The sequence below is a fragment of the Armigeres subalbatus genome, chromosome 2, assembly GCF_024139115.2.
Source record: "Armigeres subalbatus isolate Guangzhou_Male chromosome 2, GZ_Asu_2, whole genome shotgun sequence".
Taxonomy (NCBI): domain Eukaryota; kingdom Metazoa; phylum Arthropoda; class Insecta; order Diptera; family Culicidae; genus Armigeres; species Armigeres subalbatus.
Genome location: NC_085140.1, coordinates 214942566 through 214969030, shown reverse-complemented (window position 1 = coordinate 214969030; position 26465 = coordinate 214942566). Strand labels below are relative to the sequence as shown.

The 26465-nt window shown below is 39.2% G+C and overlaps 2 protein-coding genes across 5 annotated transcripts in view; both read left to right on the top strand.

Moving 5' to 3' along the window:
- The first annotated feature begins 6541 nt into the window (after positions 1–6541).
- LOC134209542 (uncharacterized) lies at positions 6542–7780 on the top strand. The gene has a single exon (XM_062685520.1). It carries the CDS (start codon positions 6542–6544, stop codon positions 7778–7780), a length of 1239 nt encoding a protein of 412 aa, XP_062541504.1.
- Positions 7781–9185: 1405 nt separating this feature from the next.
- The window catches only part of LOC134211620 (transportin-1), a 77771-nt gene continuing 60491 nt past the window's right edge, over positions 9186–26465 (top strand). For all 4 annotated transcript variants that reach the window (XM_062688688.1, XM_062688687.1, XM_062688686.1 and 1 more), the window contains exon 1: positions 9186–9381. The gene's annotated coding sequence lies outside the window, so the exon portion shown is untranslated. The remainder of the gene's footprint in view (positions 9382–26465) is intronic.

Sequence of the window (26465 nt, the reverse complement as noted above, 5' to 3'; positions counted from 1 at the left end):
CGTATAATTTCTTTACTTTGCAGTTTTTGACATTTCAGTTGTAAATAAACAAGAAATACGGTGTTGCCAGAAAAAGTAATTTAACGGTGTTCTCACCACTGAATAGTGTTGCCAAAATATGCTTAAATCCAATGATCACCATCGTATGGCAGGAATTTTCACCTCATAAAACAGCTGATGGTGATCTATTTGAAAAATTGTAAGAAAATAACCATTCCATAAAAACAGCTTATTTCATGCGCAATGTAATCTAAACTCAAGTAAGTTTTAGGGAAAAATACAAAACATAGGTGTTGGGTCGGACGGGAAAGGTCTATTCCGGTTTTCAACTGGATTGAGAATAAATGTTTGTGAATGTGTTGCGACGCCGAATTGAACAGGTCTAGCGGTGAACAGGCCTAACGCACAACATAGCTGCAACATGACAGCTTGCGCGCAATAGTAGTGGTAGATAGAGAGAGAGTGAGTGTAGGATGTAGAAGTAGTAGAGAGAAAAGACGCAAACAAGGGCAGAAAAGGTAAATAAAGATTTTTGCGATCGAAAAGTAAAGTCGAGAGTGTTTAGTTCGGTGATTTTTCATTTATTTAGTTAACATCTAAACAACTTCTTTCCTTTCCGTTTGGTGTGTTGACAGTAAAACAATTTTAAGGTTGAATGTGAGAACTTTTAATTTATCATTAGGAACCGAATAAAAATAACTTTCAAATGAAAAAGATATTTTCAATGAGTCTAATTTAATTTTTAATTTTGAGAAAACTTAGCACTTTTCAAGAAGAAAGTGCAAAATATTCTGTTAAACCATGTTTGTTTTTGTGGGTGGGTTCGCCGTAGAGTTGGGCGAGCTCATGGTTCATTCTTCGCCGCCACACACCGTCTTCTTGCACACCGCCAAAGATGGTCCTAAGCACCCGTCTCTCGAATACTCCGAGTGCTTGCAAGTCCTCCTCGAGCATTGTCCATGTTTCATGTCCGTAGAGGACAACCGGTCTTATAAGCGTCTTGTACATGACACATTTGGTTCGGTGGCGAATCTTTTTCGACCGCAGTTTCTTCTGGAGCCCGTAGTAGGCCCGACTTCCACAGATGATGCGCCTTCGTATTTCACGACTAACGTTGTTGTCAGCCGTTAGCAAGGATCCGAGGTAGACGAATTCCTCGACCACCTCGAAGGTATCCCCGTCTATCGTAACACTCCTTCCAAGGCGGGCCCTGTCGCGCTCGGTTCCGCCCACAAGCATGTACTTTGTCTTTGACGCATTCACCACCAGTCCAACTTTTGTTGCTTCACGTTTCAGGCGGGTGTACAGTTCTGCCACCTTTGCAAATGTTCGGCCGACAATGTCCATGTCATCCACGAAGCAAATAAATTGACTGGATCTGTTGAAAATCGTACCCCGGCTGTTACACCCGGCTCTCCGCATGACACCTTCTAGCGCAATGTTGAACAACAGGCACGAAAGTCCATCACCTTGTCTTAGTCCCCGGCGCGATTCGAACGAACTGGAGTGTTCGCCCGAAATCTTCAAACAGTTTTGCACACCATCCACCGTTGCTTTGATCAGTCTGGTAAGCTTCCCAGGGAAGCTGTTCGGTGATAATAAAGTTTTATTCCAAAATTGAATTTGTGAGCTTGGTAGTGGAAAATACTACAAAATAATCCGGATAAATCGTCGGCTAGTGGTATCGAAAGAACCAAGTGAGTAGGACCTGTGGAAAAAAGAAGAAAGAATGAATATGGGTCATTCCATACCAAGTGACCGAACCACTTGTAATCGACTTACACCAATTTTTATCAAATTTTGTGGATTTGTTTATCTACCGATATGTGAAAATCCAAATTTATTTGATGATTGGACAACCCCTCGGCAAATGCGAGCATCACCCGTTTTTTTACGATTTGTAAAAACCATATTTTTGAACAACTCATATCTCGGACAGTTTTAAAGCTACAAATAACTTCTTTTTATGCATTTTGAAGAGAATTCTTCAATCTTTTTGAGAAAAATATCGACTTTCAGTAGAAATGTTGCCATCTGCATTGTTTTCGCGTTTTAAGTTTAAAATTGTATTTTTTTTTGCCAATGAGTATATTTTTATTTGGAAAATAACACCAGCATCGTGTTCTCCAGAGAATTTTGCATAAGAAACACTTGAAACCCCAAGGTACTATGAGCCGTTCTCGAGTTATAGAGTTTTGAATGTAATATGATTCATATGGAGCCTATCAATCCCATAAGATTTTGTTATGCATGCCCAACCTTTACCCTTTTTTGCTAGAGTGTTTTTATAAAATTGCCAAGAATTCCAAGATATTGTTTTAAAAAGAAATTGTAAAACATGTAACATTGAATAGAAAATAATGTACTTGGCAACGTAGTCACTTTGGAAAAAATAACTTTTCTGTATTGTTGTAAAGCGTACTATTAAACTATTACTCACATAGGTACTATAGTATTTCACCTGCTATGGAAAGATTTTTTTTAAATTTTATAGATCATTAATTAATTTCAAAAGCTTTTGGCTCATATGCTGTTAAGCGTTACGGAGCCGAAATCTTTTTCACTATTTTATTCTTACAAAATAACGTTAGATTAAGTGCACTGAAAGACTCGTGTTTTACATAGAAACAAACATTTTCTTAAAAACAGCAAAAAAAAAGACATACGAAAGGCAATTATGACAGAAGAAACGATATGATTATCTAAAAAATCCCTGATTAATTTACCTTGCGGGAATGCACTTCTCGTGCATTTTGAAAATAGTATTTTGACCATATGTTTCGAGCCCATAGTCCGAACCAGTCAAATTTAAATAGGAAACAATGGGACAGGATTTCCCGTAAAATGCAACATGTTGTGAGCAAATCGGTTAAGGGCAAGTGCCTAAAAAGTGGATGAAACATTGCTGCGTACACACACAGAAACAGACATCATCTCAATTTGTCAAGCTGAGTCGATTGGTATATACAACACTATGGATCCCCGGGCCTTCTATAAAAAGTTTGTTTTCGAAGCGAACATATAGCCTTTAAGTACGCTTAGTGTACGAGAAAGGGAAAAATAAAGTAGCCCATAAGGAAGTAGACTTTCACTATGTTATTGTGGGAAAAAGGGTATGAAAAAGGCAAATCATTAAGTAAATGCTACATGTACTTACAGGAGAAGAGGGTAAGTGATTTGTGACTATGTGTGACAAGTGGGAGGTAAGAGTGTTGAAAATGGCAAAAAATGCAATTTTCAAACGAACTTTGTAATTATACACAAGCCAGAAGAAAAGCTTAATGTCAATACTAGTCGACCAGAGGAGAACTATCCACGAAAAGTTTTCTCTTACTACCACGGGAATTAAACCCACACTTCACAGCACCCAAATGTGATTTGGCGACAGCCATGAGCTCTCAGTCATTCACCAAGGAATCGAAAATTGTCAACTGTGTTGATGGAATTATTAACAGCCATTATGTCGACGACTTTTTGGATAGCTGTGATACCGAGGAAGATGCAGCTGAGCTCATTCAACAAGTTAAGATGATCCATGCTGGTGGAGGCTTCCATATCAGAAATTGGCTATCAAACTCAAATGAAGTGTTGAAGACCGTTGAGGACGCCAGCCCGAATCTGGAACGCAAGTTAAAATTAGATGATTCTTCTCTGGAGAAAATTCTAGGCATGATGTGGGATTCACAGAAAGATGCGTTCACTTTCTCAACATCCTTACGAAGCGAACTACAATTATTAGTTCTAGATGGCAAGGTTCCGACGAAACGGGAAGCGCTCAAGTGTGTCATGAGTCTTTATGATCCAATGGGTATTCTGGCTCATTTTACCATACATGGCAGAATCCTAATCCAGGATATATGGAGAAGTGGTATATCTTGGGATGAACGAATTGATAGTACCTTGATGGAGCAGTGGTCACGGTGGGTAGAGGTATTTCCCCGACTAGAAGAAGTACAGGTTCCAAGATGTTATTTTCCAGTACTAAACGAGGGGCTGTCAACTTACGTATTTACGATTCATCTGCCTGAATTGAACTTTTATTACCTACATCCTTATGAAAAATTATGTTTTAAATGTTCATTGTTCAGTTACAATTTTTCCTGATTTTCTTGAAAAGGCATAGTACCTCCGCAGTATTCAGACAATGAATACGCTGTGTTGCTATTGCCGCTGACAATTACATGGAACGGGTATTGAGGAATTATTTTGTATTTCCGTATTTTTTCACGTATTGAAGTATTTTTGTGTATTTTTGTATTGTAGTGTATTAAGTTCATCATAATTTGTATTTTACGTGTATTTTGTTTTGCGTATTGTTGAAGGTATTTTTTTCGTTTCGGCTATTCGCGAAGTCGAAGCAAAATCCTTCATACATCCAAAGACAGTTCTTTATGAATTTCCACAGTAGAGGAACAGAGAGGAGGGAATAGCGGCTATGCTTCGCTCAAGTTGACAAATAGCAATGGAAGGGAGGGAGGGAAAAATCTCAAATTATTTCCAAAACAAAGCACGAAAAAAAAATTATTGATATTGTCGGCGTAGCACCAACTTAGAATTCGGAAGTCGGGACTTCCGAATCGAACTTTCTTCCGAAGTTTTATCTGTCAAACTAATTGATGCGTTGTTTAGCGCATCTTTAGGCGAATCTAGCGCACTATTTCCAAAGTTGGGAAAGTTGACTGCAGTGTTGTGCTTAATCATTATCAGACGATCATGATTGCAATTTTCATGTGAAAACTTTTCACGTGAAAACAGAAGGCGAGTTGTCGCTGGCGACAACTACTCAAATTTTGGACTCAAACGATAATAAACACAGAATTTTCATTCAATCATTAATCTTCACTAATAATAGCTAATTGTCAACAGTCCCGTTATACCTTCTATTTGGCGTTATAGTTTCGTGCTAGTAAGGAAAAATCGTTTAAAAGGTAACGGTAAATGCTTCAAATCAAGATACGATTTTCAAACGATTCTTAATCGCTGGCGAGTTTTAATCACTTGATAATTCAAAAGTAAAATCGCGGGTGAGTTTGATCATTCTCGATTTTTCGAAAATTTGATTTTTCCCAACCCTGGTTGACTGTATCTGGAGAAAAATCCAACTTCGGTATAACAAGCGGCTTAACTTTTTTCCGGATAGACAATAATTTATCAACCAAAGTCCGGTGCCTTTTTTGCCATCGAGACTTTCAGAGAATACCTGTCACTGCATGATATAGGAAAGATATTCAAATATCAATTTCTTACCGAAAATTCATTTTTTACTTTGTGAATCAATATGGCCGAAACTTAAAAATATGATAAAATTCAAGATATATCAAACATTTTCAGCAAAAGTATGAAAAACGGCAAACGGACACAATATAAAAGTTTTAGGATGATGTTTCATACATTGTTCATTTTTTATGAGCAACGGATCCGCTGCTGGGGATTGGTTCTCCAAGGACCTCCTCCACAATATTTCAAAAGGAATTATCGATGTCCAACTCAGTTGTGTCCATTTTCCTTGCTGCAGATACCGATGATCGAATCAATCGGTAATAATCCTGGTAATAATAGTGGAATCAAGATTACGTGCCTTCGCGAGTTATTTGCGTGCGTGATTTTCTTCTTCAAAACAATAAGTCCACATCTGTCAAAATAACAGATTGGTATTGATAGGTATTGACGTATTTTTGGTCAGTCGGCGTATTAATCAGGTATTAAAATTGTACTTTAAATCGTATTGACGAATTGTCGGCGTATTGATGAATTATTTCGAATTGAAGTATTAAAAAGAATTTTTGTATTTTTCAGGTATTTTTAAATGTATTTTTAGATGCATGTATTTACAATTCAACTGATTTATGCAGTTGATTGCCCCTCGGTACTAAAGCAGCCGGACAACATTGAGCTTCATATTTTTGTGGACGCCAGTGATAAGGCCTATGCAGCAGTGGGCTATTTCCGAGCGTATATCTGTGGACGCTTCCAATGTGCATTAATTGGAGGTAAAACAAAAGTAGCACCAATCAAACCGATGTCGATACCACGTCTGGAGCTCCAAGCTGCAGTTCTTGGGACTAGACTCGCAAAGGCTATCGCTGCGAATCACACTTTGTTCATAAATAGGAGAGTCTTCTGGTCTGATTCTGCCACGGTTTTATCCTGGATACGATCGGATCACAGGCGATACAAACAGTTTGTCGCCTTTAGAATAGGGGAGATACTTTCAAAGTCGGAAATATCGGAATGGAAGAAAATATCCTCCAAGCAAAATCCTGCAGACAAAGCAACGAAATGGAGTTCAGGACCTAATTTCTCATCCAAATCCATATGGTATAGCGGGCCCACCTTCTTGAAGCATCCAGAGGAACTTTGGCACGAGGGCGAGATTCCCGAGCCGAACGTTGAAGAAGAAGTACGAGGATGTTTCGCACACCGGCTATATGTTCCGAAGGAAGTAGTAGATGCGTCAAGATTCTCCAAATGGGAAAGAATGTTGAGAGCGACTGTATACGTTTGGAGGTTCGTGCTGTGCGGTAAACGTAAAACATCTGAAATGAAAGACAACGCTGTAGTAAATGGTGATGGTTGGAATGGTGATGGTGATCACATGACACATCATGAGCTGAAACGAGCGGAAAATACGTTATACAAATCCGCTCAGGCGAGTAGGTACGGAGAAGAAATTGCAATTCTGAGTAGGCGTAAGGGAACGAACGTCAGTTCTGAAGTCTATCAAGATCTTCAGTTGAGCAAATCGAGTTCACTATTTAAACTATCACCGTTTTTGGATGATGACGGTTTGTTACGTTCAGAAGGACGAAGTGGAGCAGCCTACTATTTGTCGTACGATGCGAAAAATACGATAATACTACCGAAAGAGCACTGCATCACGTATTTGGTTGTAGAATGGTATCATCGAAGATACTTACACGCAAATCGCGAGACTGTCGTGAATGAACTCAAACAAAAATTTCACATCCCTAATGTGAGGTCTTTGGTCGATAAAGTCAAGCGAGACTGCTTTTACTGTAGGTTCAAAACTGCATCTCCGGTTATTCCTAAAATGGCACCGCTTCCGGCGGCTAGACTGGAAAGCTTTTGCCGACCGTTCCAGTTTGTCGGTATCGATTACTTCGGACCACTAACGGTAAAAGTTGGAAGGCGATTAGAGAAGCGCTGGGTCGCGCTCTTTACTTGCCTTGTGATACGAGCTGTGCATCTTGAAGTGACCCATTCTCTATCTACTGAATCATGCAAGATGGCTATAAGAAGATTTATAGCGATACGAGGAGCACCTCAAGAAATATACTCCGCCAACGGAAGTAACTTCGTCGGAGCTAGCCGTGAGTTGCAAACGCAAATTAACAACGGAGACTTGGCGAATACGTTTACTAACTGTTACACCAAATGGAAGTTTAATCCTCCGGCCGCGCCTCATATGGGTGGGGTGTGGGAGAGGTTGGTACGTTCCGTTAAATTGGCTTTAGAATCTATGATGCTTTCAAAATCACCCAATGATGAAACCCTCCTTACGGTTCTAAAGGAAGCTCAAGCAATAGTTAACTCTCGGCCTTTAACGTTTGTTTCGTTGGACACGAAGGATGACGAGGCGTTGACACCTAATCATTTCTTGATGTTAAGCTCGAACGGTGTTGTGCAACCAACTAAGAGTATGAACGCGAGTTCAAGTGTCTGTAGGACGGATTGGGACTTGGCGCGGAGCATGACGGACCAGTTCTGGAGAAGATGGGTAAAAGAGTACCTGCCTATCATAACAAGACGTACGAAGTGATTCGAACCTCTACAGAAAGATGACCTTGTGATTGTGGTGGACGAAGCTACTAGAAACGGGTGGAAAAGAGGAGTAGTCGAAGAAACTATCAAAGGAAGTGATGGTGAGATTAGACAAGTTATTGTGAGAACTCAATCGGGTCGCATGAAAAGAGCAGTATGTAAGGTAGCATTGCTCGATCTTAATAATAGTAAAACTTGCCAGACCAAGTGTTACGGGGTGGAGAATGTTGTCGAGCAGCACGAAGAATTACCTAAACTTGACGTATTATGCGTTAGACGTGTTTTCTCCTTTTGACTCGAAGGGGAAGTTTATATAAACGGTGATGGATAAGGAGAAAAAGAAAGATGGCGAACGGAAGAGTAGAATCGCTACGTGTTTAAGCGAGTCAATTTCAAATCCTCTTTAACCTAGAAGTTTTAGCCTAGAAAGTTAGTAATTAGTTGTGATAGATATTAATGGGAAACAATAATGTAAGTTAATTTGGTCGACTGATGTAATTTAAAATAATCTGATTTATTTCATCCTAATAAAGCTTTAAACACAGACAAACAGACGTAACAGCTTGAACATTTTTCTGAAAAATCCATCACTCAACTCCTCTACCACCATCTTGCGAGCATGTTACACGAAACAATGTTTCGTATGACATTCTCACCAGAAGGCGCTGGAGTGAAATGTCAAACTCGAAGGATTACGACACCAGCGCCTCTAATTCTGAAACGCGCAATCAATTAAATTTAAATTGATCGTTAAAGCCATGGTCGATGGTAATTTCTCTAGTGTTACGTCTGTTTGTCTGTGCTTTAAAGCTGGCTCAACAAAAAAAACGAACGAGTTTGCTAAAAGATCCCTGAAACCATCATAACAGTAACGGTTGAGTAAATCGTAAGTAAGCCTTAAAACGAAATGCAATGAAAAACATAGCTTATTTATAAACCATTTGAACAGCAACTGCCCGACCAAATTCGCGAGATCCAAGTAGGGTAGGTTATAGGTTGACACCTGGAAGTATAGTCGAACCTAGTGGATAGAAGGAAACCACTACTTGTAAGTCATTGATTAGATTAAGCTGTAAATTTGTATTGAGTAAAATAAATAATTACAATTTTGAGCATCGCCACAAAAAAAATGTGCTGCTTCATAAATTTTGGATTCCCTTCGGGAACAGAATGTTTGAATATATCGAGTCGAGTCAAGTACAAGACACTGAAGACGACCTTACTGTTGAGGTCGAAATATTTTTTTTTAACTTTTTAACTGTTTGAACTATAATTTTGAGTAATTTCTAACCTGTGTTTAGGTTGTATGAGCTAACCGTGTATATGCCGTTAATATATTTGACAATTGGCGGGATTAACTGCCTCGCATATAAAAATTGGCAACCTTGCTCTGTCTAAACGCACCTCGCGAAGCACAAAACCTCTTTCTTCACACAAAAAAAGTTATCTGTAGACGACACGCAGCGTCGAATTTGCGATATTTCCCAAAATTTCCAACATTTTCACTGCGACAAATCGCTTCTAATTCTGTGCAGTTTATTGTTCCGGCCACCGGCTTCAGGTTGCTGGTAATTTGATTTCCGGAAGTTTTTGTAAAAGGTAAGAAATTTGCAAATAAAAACTTGCTCCACCACCGTGAGAGGCGTTTTCACTTTTTGTGGAGCGACATTTTTGTTTTCCCGTTTCTATCTCCGGCGGGTCAACCATTATACGGGAAGTGTCAATCTCTAGATCGCGGGTTTTGAAACCCAAAATTATTGGATGATGTTAACTTTTGGAATAGGGTTTCATATCATATACAATCCTTGTTTTGTGGAAAGGCAAACGAAACTAATTTGAATGGCCGGGCTCCTTTACGAGAATCGCATCTCAATTAAGATATCCCACAAGGTTTCTAAGGCAAGTTTCTATATTTAAGCAATAATTTATCAAGTTCCTCGTATGTAAACTCCTAATGAGCTACGGAAGGGTCCAAACCCTTTAGAAATCATGATTGGAAATTCGAAGTGCGAATCGAGCGATCATCCGCAGAAATCAGGGGTTCTCAAACTGTTATTGATAGCGATTCACATTTTTTTGGCAAGTGAATTGATTTAAGCTTTTTGACGTAGGACTATTCAATATAAAAACTATTGGACACAATTGTGTTGGAAACCTCCCGGAATCATGTGGGGAATCCATTTTCTTCAATTAGAGATTGAAAATATGCCTGAAATTTTATTCGATTTGCACAGATTCCTGTCAGCACAAAAAACTCTTAGGTTAGGTATTTTTTCTAAAGGATTATGGGATTAAAAATCTTAATAAAACAAAAACTAGAACCATGGTAAAATACCCGTACTCATTGCTATTTAAAGAGCATTCTTGACAGCTGTCCACAAAGTAAGTCACGCTTATTATGAAAAATGCTTGCTTAACTTTTAATTTTTAATGAATTTTTGATTACAGCAATCAAAAGCTTTCATGTTGTTTTTGCACTATTCAAATTAATTCATGAAAAAAATTTTACTTAGGTCCTTTTGAAAAGTTAAGTGAGAATGGAAGGTTTCGGAAAGTTTAGCGGTCCATTGATTATTTTAATACAAAAAACGTAACAAATGTGGACGGTTGAAAATTGCCATTTTTTTGTGACATTCTTTATGAATCTTCTTTAGTTGAAAAAAATGTGTGATAACGAGAAGAATTTATCTAGCTTTTAAAGTAATCCCAACGGATACAAGATAAAATATATTAGCATTGCCACAGTTATTAATTGAAAGCTTTTTATGCCCGCCAATGCATGAGTATGTATCTTGTGTGCAAAACCTTTCAATTAAAAACTGAGGAAATGCTAATAGAATACTAAGTTGAAAAGCAGGCCAAATTCCAGTTGGAATGTATACACTTAAATCATTCCACAGATTTCGGTGAATTTACTCTATAGAGTCATTGAAGAAGAAGATACGGGAGCCCTTATAGACTATGAAAACAACATGTTCATTAAACGTCAGCTTAGTGTCTCTTTTAGGGGAGGGTAAACCTAACGGTAAGTCGCGCCTGGATATTGTTTCCTATCTATATACATTAGGGTGGTTCAAAAAATCGATTTTGCTCCACAGTGCTTATCTGATTCTTTATCATGTTCTGAGTGTCTTCTGAAAATTTGAGCTCATTTGGATTAAAACTGATTTAGCACAAGCTGTTTCAAGTTTGCATGCAAATAGGGGAAAGTGGGGTAAGATCGCCATATGGGGCAAGACAGCCAACGTTAAGTATGACTTAAGTGAGCATTAAATACACATTATTATTACGAGGGATGATTAACAATAATGTAAAAGGGCTATACAACTGAAAAACGTGCTTTGACAACCTCACTTGTTCTTGTAATATTGATTTGAAGATGGTTCAGTTGAAATTCGATTTTTCTTATAATTTTGTGGTTACATTATTTAAGGATTGAAGCCTAAATTACTGATTTTTTAGCACAAATTGATATTTACCAAGGCACTTATATAACTATAGCCTATCTACAATAATAATTTGAGGAGTCATTCACAGTCATAATGATCGATTTATATCCTATCTTTGTATATATGTCGGCTTGGGGCGGTATTGCCAACTGTATTAGAAACAAGGTCATCTCCAGGATTAAGAGTCGCCTAACCCTTAAATGCATTTTAAAAATGATCAAAAGAGTTTCTGCCTGAATCAGAGATGATTTAGAATAACGAATATAGTTTTAATCGTAAAAATCAGCTTTTGGCAAATTTTGATATTGTCGTAGAGCCAGTGGTCAACAAATCAACATGGAATTCGACATTTTCAAGCGGAACATCATTTGTACATAATCCATAGAAGTGCAGGAAAAGAGTCCCATGTTCTAAATAAATTTAGCATTGTTTTTAATATAATTTTTAGGCCTTGCTCGTCTTGCCCCGAGGAGGTGGTCATATCGCCCCATATGGTAAATATATGCATCATAAAAACACCTTTTTTTAAAACCAATTTATAAGATACTGAAACGTCATTAATCAGTGTATATTGATACTTATGTCAAAGAAGGGTCATCATGAAGGTGTTTCATGGACAAATCAGCAGATTTTGAAATAGTGTCACTATTTTACAAGGGTTACCGCTTAGGGTGGCCATCTTGCCCCACTTTCCCCTAAGTATGGGGAAATTTATTTTTTCATTATAATGTTAATGCCGCTTTTCCATTGAGCGCAGATTAAAAGAAAACCTACATAGCTAGAAGGTATACTCTACAGCTTTCACTTAACGAAAACCGCATGTTAATTAATCGCCCCAATAATTAGTAATCGATTTTAAGACAGGTTGCGAATCTTTAGTCATGATCGTTAAACTTCTTTGAGGGCATCACTGAAATGTGCAGTGCAACATAGTAGGATAGTAGCCTGAATTTGTGTGTGCTATCTTTCGCGCCACGAGCAGCAATGTTGCCTGTTGATGAGTTATGCAATTAGCTCCAGAAAACCACGGTATAGATTAAATTCGGTTACTAATTATTGGAAAGATGAATTAAGATGCGGTTTTCACTGGGTGAAAGCTGTAGAGTATTCCTTTTAGCTATGTAGGTTTTCTCTTAGCCTGCGCTTAATGGGGAAGCATCATTAACAGTACAACGAAAAAAAATTTCCCCATACTAATTTGCATGCAAACTTGAAACGGCTTGCGCTAAGTCAGTTTTAATCCAAATGAGCTCAAATTTTCAGAGGACACTCAGAACATGATAAAGAATCAAATAAGCACTGTGGAGCAAAATCGATATTTTGAACCACCCTAGTCGCGCAGCTACAAAGCAAGACCATGCTGAGGGTGGCATTGGAAATTGTCTCGATTTCACTGGGCATAAAACAATCATCGTGTTAGCCTCATGACATACGAATGAAAAAATGGTAACTTGGCTTAGAAACCGTAAGGTGGCCTTAAGAAACCTTAATGCTAGGAGTTCCTTCTGCAATTTCTAATCTTTCAATAGTCCAACATGGAAAACTTAACAACTTCCGGAAGTTCCTTCAGGAATTTACTTGAATTTTTCTTCAGAAATTCCCCGCAAGTTTCATCCTTACATATTCCTTGAAGAAATCCTCCGAAAGTTCCATGAGGAATTTCTCAGGAAGTTCCTTGAGGGATTGCTCCGAAGGTTTCTACATGATTTCATCCCGAAGTTCCTTCAGGGATTCCTCCGGAAGTTGATCCAGGAATTCTTCCGGGAGTTCCTCAAGTAATTCTTCCGGAAGTTCCTCCATTAATTCCTCCAGGAGTTTCTTCGAAAAACTTCCTGCTTCATGGAGGAACTTTCGTATAGAAATTTCTGTGTTAGCTTCCGGTGAAACTCATGAAGGAACCTCCGGTGGAATTCCTTGAGGATTTTGCGAAGGATTTCTTAGAAGAACTTACGGAACAACTCCTCCACTTCCAGAGGAATTCCTCAAGGAACTTCTGGAATATTTAAAGGAACTTCCGCAAGAATAGATCAATAAGCTTCCAGGGGAATTCCTCAAGGAACTTCCGGAGAAATGCCTCAAGGAAGTTCCGGAAAAAAAATCTCAAGGAAATTCCACAGGAATTTCTCAAAGAACGAATTCCTGAAGGAAACTTTGAGTAAGTTCTTGTATTCCAGAAGAATTTCCTGGAGGAGTTATTTCCAAATTAATCCAGCGACTGCCAGAGAAAATCCTGGAACAGCATTCAAAGATATTCCTAGAAGAATTTCCAACGAATGCCTGAAAGATATCGCCAATGAATATTGAATGCATGCATGAATTCCTGGAAGAATTACTGAAGTAATTTCTGGCAGAATTCTAGAAGAAAATTCGGAAACGCACGAAGGATCTTTTGGAAGAATTTCAAAAGAAATTGTGGATATTATTTATAAGAAAGAATTCTATTCGGTATCTCTCAAATATACTTTTCTGTCAATTCTTAGCGAAACGGGTTTCAAGGGCAATTTCGAAACTAATTCCATCCATCGACCTAATTTAGGACACAATCTGAGAGAAAAACCCTGAATGAACTTCTGAATAACTTTTAAAACTGAATCAAGACGACAGCACCGGATTAACTTCTTTTAAAACTATAATAACAACTATCCAGTTTTCCGCGAGCGGTAATGGCCGCCACCCCATAAAAAATCCTCCCTACTTTCCCCCCGACTAAATCGATTCACGACGATAGGATCGACCGACTTTGGTCCCGGCGAATTTAGAGATTGTTTCACCGAGCCTTATGAGAAATTTACAGGGGAGACAACCGACGCGACGATAAACCACAGACAAACAGACATAACACATTGAACATTCACTCATCAAATTCATCGTAATTTAAACACTAACGACATCTGTTGATTTCAGTTAGTTGGGCAAATCACGAACCAGATGACGGTAGTGAGCAAATGTCAAACTCGAGCAAATCCGATGCGCGCGCCACTAGTGACCGATTGGCCAACTAATGATTATTTGAATTGACCAGTAAATCAGTGAACGATGGAAATTTGACGAGTGTTATGTCTGTTTGTCTGTGGATAAACTATATCGGTGGACTAACATCGATTAAATCGAATGAATAATAGGTCGACTTTGTTGTGAATGATATGTGACGAAACCAGACGAAATATATTGATTGATCATATTATTACGTATCATCATGGAGCGAATTAGATTAAACCTGTAGATAAATCGGTTGACCAAATAATGAAATCAGACGAAATAGGGTGTTTAATCGATTCATTAAATTTCATCAAAGAGCAGATCAGACTAAATCTATAGATAAATCAGACCAAATAGGGTGTTCAATCGATATAATAAATTTCATCCAGGAGTGGATTAGAATAAATCTATAGAGAAATCGGTGGGCCAAATAATGAAATAAGACGAAATAGGGTGTTTAATCGTTTTATTAGATTTCAATAAAGAACAGATTAGACTTAATCTGTAGATAAATCGATGTGCCAAGTAATGAGATCAGATAAAATAGAGTGTTCAATAGGTCTATCAAATTAAGGCATAGCATAACCCGTAAATTATGGATCCAGGTCCGAGTACATGGAAAATTAGTTATCGAGCGGGATCTTCTCAAACTTATCGATTCTGCAAGAAAAAGAAGTAATTAGAAAATTTTCAAGAAGTATTTGTTCCATTCACTGACCTCGCGCCACAACTTTCGATAGTCAATCTCCTGAGGAAGTCATTATTGTTCGGTGCTCACTCGCCCTAAACTGTGGATGAACATCTTCATCTGCAATTCCACCCCACCCCTCATGTATTTCTAAATGAGGAAAACACAAGTACAAAGAAAGTAAAACCTTCTCGTTAATTCGGCAATTCAAACTACGCCGAAATCATAAATCTTCAAAGAACTTCCTCGGGGATCCATACAGACGGTAAAATAAGCTTGAACTAATAACTTAACTAACTTAGCGCCAAGGTGGCCGCCTTCAATCCGGAGAGCAATATTTCCACTCCCTCGGAGCTCTTGCCCACGGACATGTCCGACTCGACCGAGTCCGAGAAGGAGGAGGAGTTTTTCGCCGGGGTCGAGTGCAACTCACTACATTCCGGGCGGTAGCTGGTGCACACTATTCTTCCGATCAACTATTCGAGCTTACTCAAAATCTAGAAACTATCAAATTAGATAATATTTAATTAATTAAAAATTAAATAAATACATATACTCACTTTTGCTTCGTGTTATGTTTATAAGCACCAGCACCCGACTTCATCTGTTAATTAATCGGACGATCAAAATAAGCACCAAATACCACACCAAATAATCTATCGATTATTTACCGATGAAATCGAATACCGATTGCACCCGACTTCATTGTTCAATGAGTCTGGCGACGAAATTAAGTATTCTACGACAATCGACGTCGTCGGTGTGAAAATAGTTAGATTTGGTATGCACCCGATTTCGTCGGAGGATGGTAAAATTTCAGAACTGTCAAACTTTTTATGGGGCAGTTTGCCTGCGGGTTAGTCTCAGCCACCTGGCACGACGCCATGTTTCTGTAGCCAACATCTCAGTGTAAAACTCATGATGGTATGTGTTTTGTTTACAACCATCACATTTGATTCTCATTAGGATACAGAACAATGTTGGCTGCAAAACAAACCTATTGTGTGAGATAGGGATGCCACCGGGCTGGTTAGTCTCTGATTTGACATTTCTGGAGGTCAACTGCACCCACCATTCGAGCATTTTGATCAATGTGGTATATAAGAAGGCTTGAATTCACTGAATCAGTACCTTCTTATATGCAACATTGGTCAGAATGCTCGGAGCGGTGGGTGCAGTTGACCTCCACAAACGTCATATCAGAGACTGACCCGCAGGCAAACTGGCGGCCATGACCGCTCGCGGAAAACTGGATAGAGGCCTGAATAAAGGCTCCCCCAAACCTAAACGATTACATCGCCGCGACGGCGACAACTAGTCGCAGCGATTCTATCGTTTGGTCGATGCAGGCAAAGTTCTATTTACGCTTCCATACCAACGGCGACAGAATCGCAGTCGCCAAACGATAGAATCGCGTCGCGACTGTCGCATCGCGTGTGTTTGGGGGAACCTTAATGCTACGTTTAGACAAGGCAAGTGAATTGAGCAAGTCGCTTGAATTGAACGCGAACTGAACGTGTAAAACACCTTAATTCAATTCACTTGAACGAAAAGAAAGTTGAACATGTTCAACTTTTGGCAAGTCAATTGAATTCAACTGAGTTGTTGAATTCACTTGCCTTGTCAAAACGTAGCATAAGAAAAACGCGGATAGGTATGTGCCACCAATCGAACCGTCAAAAAACAGCAGCCAATCGAGCAGGAGACCTGTCAAGTAGCCAAAATGTTGGCTCAAATACTGAAAGCGGTCAAATTAGATTTTATCCCATTTTTAAATAAATAAAATTGAATGTTTACATTAGTTTACATTAGTTCGCAACAATATATGCAAGTCATTTATCCCTAGCCAAGGTCACGGGGGTTGACGGTACTGAAGATAATATTCATCTGTGTATCATATCACATTTGGAGCACTTCAGTGCGCCTCTAACGATTCACAGTGGATCGGCTGCTTTGCAGACTGAGCCCCTGATCGTATGTCCCGGCATACTGATCAGGTATAGCTCTTTACATGGAGGATCCGCTATTGCTCATTAGCACTCTCCAAGGGGTCGGGAAATTAATCAATTTCTCGTCAACCGGAAGTAGCGAAGCCAACGCGTGGCCATAGGTAGGATAGGATAGGTTGGAATATAGATTGAAATTGAGAAGTCTACTTTGTATTTTAGAGACATTCAATTTTCAGAATGTTTTCAATTGGGAGTGGAGAACTATTTAGACTTATCAAGATTTACATCAGGTTAAAAATTCAAAATAGTAATGTCATAGCAAACCAGAAATCAGCCAAGAAAAACGTAGGTTTAAAAAAATAGATTGATCACAAAATAAAATAATAATATTGAACATTTTAGATTCAGTAATTAAACAGAATTTTATTTTTTTAAATTTTTGTTTCAGAAATGGTTTAGAGCAGCCAAGGTAGAAGTTTACTGTACTGTTGGATAGAAAAATATTAAATTGAAAATCTGAGATAGAAGAAAGACAGAAGAAAAAAGTGGAGGTTGAGATTATAAAAGAGAAAAAGAGATTGATAAAAGGAGAAATCAGATATTTATAGATAGAAGAAGGACATAGGATTTGTATAGCAATACTCAAAAATTCTTTTGTAGTTTTATACATACTGCATCTAACAATGACTAAAACACTAATAAGACAAAGTTATAAAAGACCTTTATGTTGAAACATAACAGACAGATAACCGACAACAACACAATGACAATAACAGATCTAAAATATAGAAGACAAGTAGTGTTTTACATTAATTATACAACTCACAATAATAGAAATGACTATCCAACGAGTAGTACATATTTTTTTAATGATGTTATTCATATAAATCAATGCTTCATAATCGTAAAATTCATTCATTTAGCTAGGAAATAGACGCAATGAAGCATTACCATACCATTGATAACTGAATCTTGGACCACACTTTAAAGATTTGAATTTTGAAGAGCGGAATAGAACATGACCATTTGACTACTGAAATTTATGATATCAGACAGTACTGTAAAGGATATGACGCCATAATCTTGATCAACCGCCAAAATAATGGAAGCTCTCAGATTAATATGTCGATTTATTGCAATAGTACTTAAATTAATTTATTGTATATTTACGATACCATTTAAATTATTCCATGTTGAAACAAAGTCCACTAGTATGATCCCATCACATTACATCAAAGTGTTATGGCTCGGCTGCGGTGGTGGGCGCGGTGACGCGTTTTGACAGAGAATACAGAATTACTGTCAAGATGCGCCGTTGCGTTAATCGCTGTAGAACGGCCTTTACTTGGAGATGGCATCAGTACCACCCGTTGTCAACATAGACTACTATTCGGTATTGAATGTCGGCTCCAAGAAAACATTAAATCAACTTAACATGTTAATTATTCGGAAAACATTCATGCGCGTGATGAGCTTTCATTATTATTATTATTTGTTTTTAAACTGACAGACTGCGGGAAGGGAAATGTATCGGTATGATCACAATACGAACCCAGACCGCAGTGACCTAGTGAGCAACATAGCTTGAGTCGTCTGCTAGTATTGTGTATCACATGGAGAGCCCAGTCGAGATACCAGTCTATTAAGACTACAACTGGTCAACTCTCGAAAAAACAAAAAAAAAACAATATATGCAAGTCATTTATATGAATCGACACGCTGCTCGGAGCCCCCTCCGCCTATAAGCGTCACGTACTTTGTGGATGGTCCCTTGGAAACCTTTGCTCCTGAGGGCAAGTACATGAAAGACCTGCCTGTTAATACATGCTTGTGGGATGAATCTGCCTGTCAAGCCAACGACATTACGAGCTGTTTCCGTCGAGTGATGACCGGTTCAAAGATGCAGGAGAAATCTAGACCAACATTTCAAAAGGGCGTAGAGCCAAAATGTATTCCTTCTGATTCTTCGTCTACATATATAGCAATACAGAGGACGAAGAATCAGAAGGAATACATTTTGGCTGTTACGCCCTTTTCAAATGTTGGTCTAGAAATAACGTTTTGGCTAGATAACTGCAGTGCGCAAAATAACAATTGCAATATGTTCCAACACATGATACTTTAATCAATCCTGACGTTGTGAACGTTCGTAAAATATCATTCAAGTATTTTTAAACCGGCCATACGTTGATGGCAGCAGATAGTGGACATGCCGAAATTGATGATGATACTACCATCCATTGTAGCAAGGCACCTGCCGATAGTACTGGCCATATCTGACAAACGATTTGATCATGATTATATTATTGTTTGTATTTCATCAAACTCCTGTATGAAGGTCCAACAAGCAGAGGTTCCATAAGCAGAGACACTTATGCGAATCCACGAGATGAATAGAGAATCTCCTTCCAGAAGAAAGTTAGTACATATAATAATATAACCTAGCCCTCGTTTCCCAGATTGATAGATGGGGAGAAGAGCCCGCATTTTATCCACGAGATGTTAACAATAGGAAGTTGGCGATTCCACTCTTCCTATCCTATGTGGAGAACTATTAAGACTTATCAGGATTTAAATCAGGTTGGAAAATTCAAAATAGTAATGTCGATGCAATTAAATGAATAGAAAATAGCTTAATGGTAGGAATCTGAAATTATGTTTCTCCATAACAATGAATATTTCATACATAAACTTTGTATTGGTTCTGATGATAAGTCTTACACGCAGCGAAATGTTTTTCTTAAACTCAATGATATTAATGTATAAAAACAACAAAAATAATTATTGTTCCCCGGCTAATAATTTTATTTGTTGAATTCAACAAAAAATCAGAATTAATTAGACGAAAGATATTGTTGTTTCTACAATGTTCCAAAACAGCACTCAAAATAAAAATTGTTGAATTTACAATTTTTTTTTTGTTTGTACAACAATATTTTTCTTTAATTAAAAAAAAAATCGTAATCAAAAGTTTATTTTGAATGTTATATAAAATTTCCTGTGATTATCAATTATTATTTTTGGTTAGGCTTCGTGTGGAAAATAAAACCACAATAATTATATTTGTAATATTTACTTCACAAACTAGTTTATAATATACTGTATTAATTTATACTGGATTGCAGCAATGAAATTTTTTGAATTAAATATATTTCGGTTTTGACTTTAAAAATAAAATATTTAAGTTTAAAAAATATTTCAATAATTTTATTTTTTAGTTCAAAAAGGTAGATTTTCTCTGCGTGTAACATCATAGCAAACCAGAAATCAGCCAGGAAAAAACGAAGGATAAAAAAATTAGATTGATCATAAAATGACATAATAATATTGATTTTGATTTTTTAATTTGTGTTTGAGAAATTGTTTAGAGTAGCCAAGGAAGAAGTTAGCTGTACTATTGGATAGAAAAATATTAAATTGAAATTCTGAGATAAAAGAGATATACAGAAGAAAAAAGTAGAGATTTAGCTATAAAAGAGAAAACGAGATTGATAAAAGGAGAAAGCAGATATTGATAGATAGAGGAAGGATATAGGATTTGTAAGGCAATACTTAACAATTCAATACCAAATTTTCAAAACGACTTATCTGCTTTTGTAAACAAAGATTCATACGTCGAATTATCGAATTTGAGAGCACTCTCACGCAACTCTCACTGTTGGTGGTGTTGGTTTGCGTGGGAGTGCTCTCAGATTCGACAAATCGACGTTTGAATCTATGTTTACAAAAGCAGATAAGTCGTTTTGAAAATTTTGTATTGAATTTCTTTTGTATTTGTATACATACTGTATCTAACTGTTGCTGCGCAATCTGGCAACCTTGAATGCGCTCTACAGCCCTGCGAGACTCACTCACACCAGCCTTTGTGACGCTACCCGATGACAACAAACCGAGAACAAATTATGAGAACGTGGATGATTACCAGTGATTATTAGTTTACGGACAATTATTGAATTTGATATTCTAACTCAGTAAATCTAAACTATCTGTAGTTAGTCTAGCGCATTATCTAATCGAATCATCTTTTAAATAGTGTTGGTTTCAAATAGCGTTGCGAACGTAAGATATAGAATTCGTTTATTTTCTCTAAATGAGTAACCTAAAATGTAACCCTAAATAGGTGCACGTACGAGAGAATCGTTGTGCCAAGTGTATTGGACCTGAATCGTTGTACGGTGAAATTGAACCAATATGTGAGATTAAACTGAAATTGTTGAATTCTTGAATACTTATAAATCTAAAAACGCTGTATTTCTAGTTGGTCCTACACTCTGTGGTACCTATAGCCCGATTTATACCAGTCATAGTAAGCCTACACTATATTGTAAGATTAATGTCTGAATAAGAGTTTATAAAAAGAACTAAATGATAAATATATTTCAGCTTGAGCTGATTGAAATCGAGTTTCATCGCTAAACGAAAGTGTAGTTTCTTGTTGATTAGAACAATCTCAAGAATATACTCTAACATGGCTCACAAGGGTAAATCAACGACCTTCCTCGAGAGCACCGTGCACAACGACTCAGCGAGCGCCTGTCCAGACTGCGACCGTCCAGACTGGGCCGACGATATGGTCCAATGCGGAGAATGTGAAGATTGGTATCACTTCAGCTGCGTGGGCGTAAGTAGATCGGTAGAACATCGGCCCTGGACGTGCGCCGAGTGTTTACCAATCAGTGTTAGCAGCCGATCATCTAGGATGTCTACTACTAAAGCGCTAGAAATGCAACGTCTACAAGAAGAGCAAGAAATCCGCCGAAAGCGTTTCCTACAAGAAAGAGCGTTGGAGAAGAAGCGGTTGGAGCAAGAGCGTCAGCAAATACTAGCCGAAGAAGAGCTGGAGAGGACGTTTCTCAAGGAGAAATTCGAGCTGCTAGAGATGCAGGAAGTCGATGAAAAAGGAAGTACAGTGAGTAGCCGTAGGAGTAATCGCGAAAGTATTTTGCAATGGATGAGGACCGACGGAACTGTGGAACCAAGATGCAGGACATTGAATGCAGCCATTGGGCAGCCACCAAATCCGGAAGCACCCGAGCAGCGCAAAATTACTGTCGGTGGTAGAAATGTAGTTTCGACTTATCCTGCGGTCAATCCACCCATGCTGAATTCTCAACCCGTCGCATCAAGCAGCCAGATCTCTCCTCAAGAAAGAAACGAAACTGTCGAGATGAATACCATGAATCATAGGAGTCCAGTTCCGAAGTCACGAACACCCGCACCTCAGCCTCGGCCTCGTATTCGAAAGTCAACCCATCATGTGCCCCCAGCACCACCAGCTAGTGCCGTGACGGATAACGCCACTCTCGATATCCCACCGTTGCCCTTTGAATACTGCTCTTCTGAGGTGGATATGTACCTTCCTCCTCAACGGAAAAGTGCTGCCAGAATTAGACGGGCAAACCCTGCCCTACAAAGCACGCAACTGCCGACCTTCCTGGACGAGGTTCGGCCTGATACGACATTCCAGCCATCATCACGGAACGTAAGACATACGGGATCACAATTCATTCCCGATATGCATGTCAGGGATGAAAGTACTGCTGATCAAGGTCCAACTGCAGCGCAAATTGCAGCCCGCCGTGTTATGTCTCGTGACCTTCCAGATTTCTGCGGCAATCCGGAGGACTGGCCTATATTTATTAGCCAACACGAAATCACTACTAACAGCTGCGGATTTAGTAACACTGAGAATCTGATTAGATTGCAGCGGTGTTTGAAAGGCCATGCTCGCGAATCCGTAAGAAGTCGCCTGCTTCTGCCCGCATCTGTCCCACAAGTGATTGAAACACTTCGGATGCTGTATGGGCGACCAGGGCTGATTATATCCGCACTGTTGAACAGGGTACGTGCTGCACCAGCACCAAGATTGGAACGACTCGAAACGGTGATCGAATTTGGAATGGAACTCCAAGGACTTTGCGATCATTTGCAAGCGTCAGGAGAAACCGCTCACATGAACAATCCATCATTATTACAGGAGCTGGAGGACAAGCTACCGTCGCAGATGAAGCTCCAGTGGGCGATGCATAAACAAATCGTGCAATGCGTGACACTGCAAACATTTGCGAGCTACATGTCGAGCATGGTTACAGCGGCGAGTCAGGTGACCAAAGTAGTTAATTGTTCCGTAGACCGCCGTACTGCGGACTCAAAGAAGAAGAGTATGCAAAGAGATAAAGCACAGCTATACGCACATGCTGCGGACGAACAATCATCGAACCCGATCACAAACGAAAAAACTGAGTCACGAAGCTGCGCAGTCTGTAATAAACCAGGTCACCGTGTCAAAGAGTGCACGCAGTTCTCGGACCTTAACGTGGAAGATCGTTGGCGCAGCGTTCATAGCTTGAAGTTGTGCCGTACATGTCTGAATCAACATGGCAGAAATCGATGTCGACTATCAACCAAATGTGGGATCGATGGATGCGAATTTAAACATCACCCACTTTTGCATTCCAGAACGGATAACAAAGCCAAACCAATCACTGCGGAAAACCACTCGCACCGAGATCAAGGGTCGAAGACGTTGTTCCGAATTGTTCCCGTGAAACTCACGGGGCGTGCTGGTACAGTGCAAACCTTCGCCTTCCTGGATGACGGATCCGACCTAACGCTGATCGAGAAATCCGTAGCGCAGCAGTTAGGAGAGTATGGACCAAAAGGAACATTGTATCTCAATTGGACCAGCAATGTGACTCGATGCGAAGCAAATTCCGAGGAAGTATCCGTTAGAATATCGGGTGTAGACGGTGCACAACAATTCCGGATTCAATCTGCCCGAACGGTATCCGAACTCAAGCTTCCCACACAGTCGTTGAATATGGAAAAAATGTCTCAGCTCTATCCTCACTTAAAAGGACTTCCAGTAACAGGCTATAAAGATGCCTTGTTACGCTTGCTCATCTGTTTGGACCACCTTAATCTATCGCTTCCATTGAAATGCAAAGAAGGTCAGAAGGAAGATCTAGTTGCGACGAAAACAAGGCTTGGGTGGTGCGTCTATGGTGGATGTTCAGGTGCAAAGTCAGTTGGTGTAAGTTGCCACATTCTTCAAGCAAACTCTGAAAAGGATCTGCACGAAGTAGGGTAAATCACTACTTGGGCCTATGGACCCGGTTCCCGGCTCACTGCACAGAAAACTAATGATTTATACTGTTTGAAAGCCGTAGGTTCATGATTGATAATTTTTAAAAAGTCTCCCATTTATTTTTCACAATACTCAATATTTTTCAACCACTTGTTTTACTCCTAATTGATCCAATTGTAGAAAACAAAAATGTATATTTCAAAATTTCGCTCTCCGATGCCACACCACTGAGCCGGAGTGATTCTTTCCACTTTTACAAAACGGTATCATCAAATAAACACCTACCTGAAAATCGTCACAGTGCTCGATACAACCATTGCTTGAAGCTGTTAATCACCACACCATAATTCTAAACACACGCGCTTCAATTCTTCCTAATTTTTCGTTTCACTAGAACTTATTTAAACACATTAGAATACATTTTAAAATGTATCCTCAAACCGAACAAAAAATCACCTCGGCCCACGAACTTCTTGCCTGCTGCCAAAACGTCAGGAGTATGAAAATGATCCTTCATTGTTAATAGGAAAACTGTCTAATACGTTGACGCTATCATGTTATTTATAATTCTCTCGATTTCAAAAGGTAAAAAAATAATTGTTTTTAAGTATTTGAAAGAAATTTGGATGAGTAAATATATCTTCTCGACCAAATAAAAATGATTATGAAAAATACCATCTGGCATCTTGTTGTCGTGGAACGTGCATATTTTTGTTTACGTCTCATTTTCTACCGTCCCGAGAGAGAAAGAGAGTAAAATGTTGAGAGATTGAGCGAAATTTTGCTTAGGCCGGGAACTGGTTTGGAAGTGGGCCGGAAATTAAATCGCTATGACTGAAATGAGTGCTGCAACTCGTTAATTAAAATCAAATAAAAGCATTTTGAACGATATTTAGCACGGATAGCTATTTTTTAATCAGAAGTGAACCTCAATGCAGTATTATACAGCCCACAAAATTCAGGAAAAGTTGCTTCCTGTCATAAATATCAATTAAATAATGCAGTCGTATGCAAATTAGGCCGGGAATGGGGTAAGAAACCCTAGTTAGGGAATATTTCGAACAGGAAGATGCTGGATCAAAACCTTTATTGGAATTGGAGTCAACTGAGACCACAAGAGCAAGGAGGATCCTAGTAGAAACGACAGTGCGGCTTCCGGATCGTTTTGAAACCGGGCTACTTTGGAGATTCGACAAATTTGAGTTTCCGGAGAGTTACTTTATGGCACTTCGGCGATTAGAATGCTTGGAGAAGAAAATGTGTGGCAAACCGTCGCTAAAAGCTAGCGTACTACAAAAATTAGTGAGTACCAGAGTAAAGGATATGCTCATCGCGCTACGGAGAAGGAATTATTAGATGCTGATCCGCGCCGGATTTGGTACCTGCCCATCGGTGTTGTGACTAATCCTAGAAAGCCGGGAAAGATCAGGCTGGTATGGGATGCTGCAGCCAAAGTGGACGGTATATCCCTCAACACAGTTCTGCTAAAAGGTCCTGACCTACTTAACCCTCTCCCCGCTGTCTTATTCCGCTTTCGTGAAAAACCGGTGGCAATTAGCGGCGACATACGTGAAATGTTTCACCAACTCCGCATACGCTCTGAAGACCGCAACGCGCAACGATTTTTAATGCGAGAAGACCCAAAGCAACAGCCATGCATTTACATCATGGACGTGGCCTCCTTTGGCTCCAGCTGTTCACCGTGTAGTGCTCAATACATTAAGAACAGAAATGCCGAGGACTTTGCGAAAGACTACCCCAGAGCTGTAGAGGGAATCATCAGGTGCCATTATGTGGACGACTATTTAGATAGTTTCGACACCGTTGACGAGGCTTATCGTGTGGCGGCTGAGGTAAAGATGATTCATGGAAAAGCTGGCTTCGACATTCGTGGTTGGCGTTCCAATTGTTCAAATCTGCCTCGCCACTTGGGTGAAACGACTATTCTGGCCACTAAAGATCTGCATCTGGACAAAACCAGTGGAACGGAAAGAGTACTTGGTATGCTGTGGTTGACAAGCAAGCGACGTATTGGGATTTTCAACGCAGATGCGGAAGGACATAGCAGAGATCATTCATGTCGGACGACGACCAACAAAACGGCAAGTTTTACGTTGCATCATGTCACTCTTTGATCCTCTCGGCATGTTGGCTATGTATACCGTACACGGAAAGGTTTTGATCCAATCGATATGGCGATCAGGAAGCGACTGGGATGATGAAATTGGTGATGGAGAATTCAATCAATGGGTAAAATGGATAAACGTATTAAGTAAAATTGACAGCATTCGAATTCCGCGTTGTTACATTGCTGGAAATGTCTCTTCATCGATCCATTCCGCCCAGCTGCACTTATTTGTAGATGCCAGCGAAGAAGCCTACGCTGCTGCCGCTTATTTCCGTTTCCTTATTTCTGATGGAACTATTATCTGTAACCTTGTCACCGCCAAGACAAAGGTAGCTCCACTAAAGCCCTTGTCCATACTGGCTTCTTTCGTAAGCAAGAATCACACTATTACTATCGAAAAAAA

Excerpts from the sequence above, each read along its gene's own strand:
- LOC134209542 (XM_062685520.1), top strand. The coding sequence starts at position 6,542 with ATGAAAGACAACGCTGTAGTAAATGGTGATGGTTGGAATGGTGATGGT.